This window comes from Camellia sinensis, chromosome 3 (assembly GCF_055761805.1).
Source record: "Camellia sinensis isolate YWXY chromosome 3, ASM5576180v1, whole genome shotgun sequence".
Lineage (NCBI taxonomy): Eukaryota > Viridiplantae > Streptophyta > Magnoliopsida > Ericales > Theaceae > Camellia > Camellia sinensis.
In genome coordinates this window covers 179,401,027-179,405,866 of record NC_138963.1, presented here as the reverse complement: position 1 = coordinate 179,405,866, position 4,840 = coordinate 179,401,027, and the positions used below count along the sequence as shown (strand labels likewise).

General features: G+C 34.6%; 1 protein-coding gene across 1 annotated transcript; it reads right to left on the bottom strand.

Annotated features, from left to right (window-relative positions):
- Positions 1-1,827: 1,827 nt before the first annotated feature.
- On the bottom strand, positions 1,828-3,909 carry LOC114286136 (ethylene-responsive transcription factor RAP2-13). The gene has a single exon (XM_082921574.1). The coding sequence runs from the start codon at positions 3,208-3,210 to the stop codon at positions 2,176-2,178; it is 1,035 nt and encodes a 344-aa protein (XP_082777700.1). The 5' UTR covers positions 3,211-3,909; the 3' UTR covers positions 1,828-2,175.
- Positions 3,910-4,840: the final 931 nt, after the last annotated feature.

Below are 4,840 nucleotides of genomic sequence, written 5' to 3'. Positions count from 1 at the left end.
ACGAAAAATTATATAGATGAATATTTTTAAATTTTAATACAAAAAGAATAAATTTTAGTGTTTGGATATAGAATGTGCATATCATATATATTTGTATAAGTTTCCATAAATATACCTAAATTATCTCACAAAATCGAATAAGTTCTCACAAATATACATAAATTGTGATTTTTAAAATTTTTATAAGTTAACTTACGTATATTTATAAAAATTTACGTGATTTAATAAAATAACTTACATAATTATCCTAAATGTTATGATTTACGCCAATAACAACTATTCTGTAATATCAATGAATTTGTTTGAAGAGGTATTGAATAATTTCTCCAAATACACCTAATAATACCTCCATAGATATGTTTGCTCATTTGTATGAGACATGCACTTGAGATGTTTTTTGCATTCAACCATTCAATTATTTAGTCTGTTGTGTTAAAATTTATAATAACAAAAAAATCTATTTATTTAACATTTTTCTTTTTTTTCACCAATATAAACTCATATTATTAAAAAGAAAATTTTCGTGATACTTCTACCAACATAAGTTAATATTAGTAAGCAATCCTTTAAAAAGTGCCCAAGTTTCATGCGTTTATAATTTATTTATTTTTTTTTTGTGACTAATTTGTCCCTAAAAAGACCTAACCCTTAAATATTGACCCAACTTAACTGTTAAATATTGAACCAACTCTTTCTCCTTTGTCCTCCTCTCTTTTTCTTTTGCAAAAGTAGACATAGACTGAGCTGAGAAACTATCAATTTTTTTTTAATTTTTTTTTTTTTTTTGGTAATAAAAGTGCAGTAATATTATAGATAATAAAAAGAAGTGAGGATACATAGTTGTAGGGTAATAAACTTTCCTAGGATCATCAAACAGTTGGTTACAAATAGGGTCCAGCTTCTCTCAAGTTGAGATCAAGACTGGACCCGTCCAGTTCGGCCCATGGAGTCTATTTTTTGAGTCCGTTTTGATAATCCGAACCGTTGAATGTATAGAACTCGTAGAGTACTACATGCTTATAAAAAATCACGTTGATCGGATATCAATAGTTATGTGATCAAATCAGTTTTGTATTAAAAAAAATAGACGGTGAAACAATTAACGGTTGATAAAAAACTGTTTTGTTCATATAGCTATCGATATCCGATCAAACGTGATTTTTCCCCATCACTTTTTGAATATCTCAAACAACTCTCATCACTTTTTTGAATATGTTTAAAATATTTTAAAGTGATTTAATAAAAAAATAATTTGACTTAAATAAAATAATATAACATAAATAAAATAATAATTTTTAACCCTTTTTTTTTCTTTTTTTCTTTTGAAAATGCCAATACATCAATTTCTTTGTTATGCAAAATAGTGAAATTTCCATCTTAAAAAAACCTCAACATATTTTTTTGAGCCCGCGATATGAATTTTTCAATCCTAAATTTGAACGTAGCTACCCAATATTTGCAAATGACCCTTAGGGTCAATTTGAGAACATAATTAAAAACTAACTTTCTATTTATTTTGAGTCATATTTCTCTTTTATATTTATAGATAATTTTTTTTAAAAAAATTGAAAAAATTACTATTAACCAACTTCTTACATACTTCTTTTTCCCTCAATTTGAGAAGAAATTCATTTAAGGATCGTTTGCACCACAATCAATTTAAAATGTTTGTTTAATTTTAATTTTTTAAATTAGATATTTTTTTTGTTTATTTATTTTTAATAAATATTTTTTAATTTCATAAAAGTTTTAATTTTTTTAAATTCTTCTTACTTAAATATATGTAATTTAAACATATTTCAAAAAATGAATAAATACAAAAAAATATATTAAATCACCAAACAAGCTCTGCTGAATAGAAATGAATTACACACCAATACGGAGTGAATGAACGAACCTACTACACAGGGCTTCCCCATGGTCTAGCCAACACAAAAACCAAGCTGACCATGGAAGAACATATATTACATACACTGTCAACATTAATAATCACAACTTTACCCATTAATCCCTACACATCAACACCTAAAACCCAATATTACATGATAACCCAACTACTAATTAACCAAAAAACAAATACAAAACACAAAACTCAAAACTTAATAATAATAATAATAAGCCCTGCAATTGCCAAAAATTTAATTACAGCGACCACGACTAGATAGATAATGCTTTTTACAAAGAAGCCCAATCAATCTCATAAGATGGATACTTCTCCAACATCAATGACCCATCCCATGCTGGTTCCTCCTCCGTGAAGTCCGGAAACACGAGATCCGACAACGGCGACGACCCGGCTGACCCCTCACTCTCCGACGACAGCGAGTTCGACTCGGCTTCCACCTTACAACCCTCCTCCTCGACCTCCACAGCCCGAGCCGCGGCTGCTGCTGCTGCTGCTGCCACCTTCGACGACCTCGGCTTCGACTTCTTGGCATCGATTGGCTTTCCCTCAGCCAAGGTCTGGCAGATCGCCTGTAGCTTGGCGTCGACGGCTGAGTGGAGCGGCTTGTACTCGCCGATGTGGGACCCACTGTGACGGAGGTTGGGGAAGTTGAGCCTTGCGAAATCGCCTCGAAGCTTGTAAGCCGCCTTGTCGTAGGCCAGCGCGGCTTCCTCGGCTGTGTCGTAGGTGCCTAGCCAGAGTCGGGTCCGGTTCTTGGGTAAACGGATCTCAGCGACCCACTTTCCCCAGTGCCTCTGTCTCACTCCTCTGTAGAGCTTGTTGGGCTTTGGGGGAGAGCCCACTAGCTTCATGGGGATGGGCTTTGGGCTGAGGAAACTCAGGGTCGGCTGTTGCTGAGGCCATTGATTGTTCATCTGCTGCTGTTGGAAGTAAATCTGGGCTTGGATCTGTTGGATCTGAGATGGGGTTAGGTGGTTGAGCCCAATTGAACCCGGTTGCTCCAGACCCAACGGGTCATGGGTCGAGAACCCTTGAGAAAAGAGTTGGGTTGTCGAGGTGGAGCAACTATCTGGGTATGAAGAAATGGACTGGGAGGAGAAAGGGGGAGACAAATAGCAAGAATTGTAGGAAGAAGAAAAGGAGGAAGAGGTAGGAGGAGGGGAGAGAGAATTTGAAGAAGAGGAGGTTGGAGAAGCACTTTTTATAAAAGGCTCAAGTGCTTCCATGAGGTCACCACCCCCAAATGGGTCTGAATCTGACTGAAACAGTGAGCTACTACTCCATGAATCCATTGTAACTGCCATTTCTTAACACCAAAAATTTACAAAGAACCAAAAACAAAACAAGAAAATCAACCTGTTTCTTAACCAAAACCAAAAGAACAGATCAAGATTATAAAGAAAACAAGACAAACACAGAAAGATTAAGTACAATAAAATTCTTCTGATAAAAAGAGGATCAAAAGAGGATCGTAAATAAATCGGCCTCTTTAGCCCAGATCTCAGAAAACCAACCTTGAGGGATACAAAAATTACCCTCCTAGGTGATTTGATAAAATTAAAAATATATATATAAAAAAAAAGAAAATTAAAAAAAAGCTTTAAAAAATAGAAATCAGTGAATGAAAAACACTGGATCTCTGTTCTGAAAACACCTGGCTTCCTTGAAATCCTTCTCTAAGTTTGCTTTTTGTGCACTGTTTTGGAAAAACAAACCCAAAAATACAGAGAACTTGAAAGACAGATGATTTACAGAAAGGGATACAGAGAAGCGGGGATGTTACAGAAGGGGGGGGAAAGAAAAAGAAGATCAAAGAATCAAGAACCAAAACAAATTTCTGATCACTAATTTTCTGGGGAAAGTAGAAGATTTTCTTGCTCAGCCTCACAATTTGGTCTTATCTCTGCGTATGGGTTTTGGCAACCCTAGTATTATATAGCAGTGTTGGCCCATTGTTTTAACATTGGTAATCACGACACTTTCTCGGCATCTAATCCTTGCTTAATTTTATTAATTATTGTATTAATTACAATTATCCATCTACCCGGTTAGGTTCTTCTGTTCGTGATGTCAGACACCCTCAATCAATGCGCTCTAGCCATTAATATGTCGACACGTGCCCCTGATTACTGGCAGGTGTCCGTCGTCGACTGGCAGGTGTCCGTAGCACTGCTTTGTTGACTAAAATTGTATGTGTTCACACAGGTTTTGATAGGGTAGTGTGATTTTTGTCATTTTGTTTTCTTTTATTGGATCTAAACTGCACGCTCTTGCATATACCTCCTCCACTGTTGTTACTGTTAGAAAATTGTTATATTCAGGGGAGGTTGTTGTTGGCCCACGTTCGACCATACGTATAGATGGCTTAAATTGAAAAAAACACTTATTTTAATTTAAATAATGACTTGGACTCCTTTTTTTTGAAAAATGCTAGAGACTCCGAATAATTTATCAAATGTTTTACCAAACGTCTTTATCAAATATTTTACCAAACGTCTCACATGGATGTGGGACCCACACAAACCCACATGTGTGTGGGTCCCATACCCATGTGAGAGATTTGGTAAAACATTTGGTAGATTATTTGGGATCTCTAGCATTATTCCTTTTTTTTTACTCACTCCCTTGATCCCCTCTTCCCATGATTGGTATTTTTTATTTTTTTTTCTTCTCCTCCGATCACCACCCGCCACGTGTGTGTAGGGTGATGGGGATGGTGATTGGAGGGAGTCTTAGTTATCACCCTTTTAATTTTATAATTGTAATTATACATTTTGAGGATATTTATTTATAAGATAATGATGATTTTAAAAATGAAATATTTCTATTTTGCATTTAAATATAACAGAATCATAATTTATAAGTATTTAATTAATTTAATTTTTTTTATAAATGATCACGTATAGTATAACCGAACAAAATAATTAACTCAAA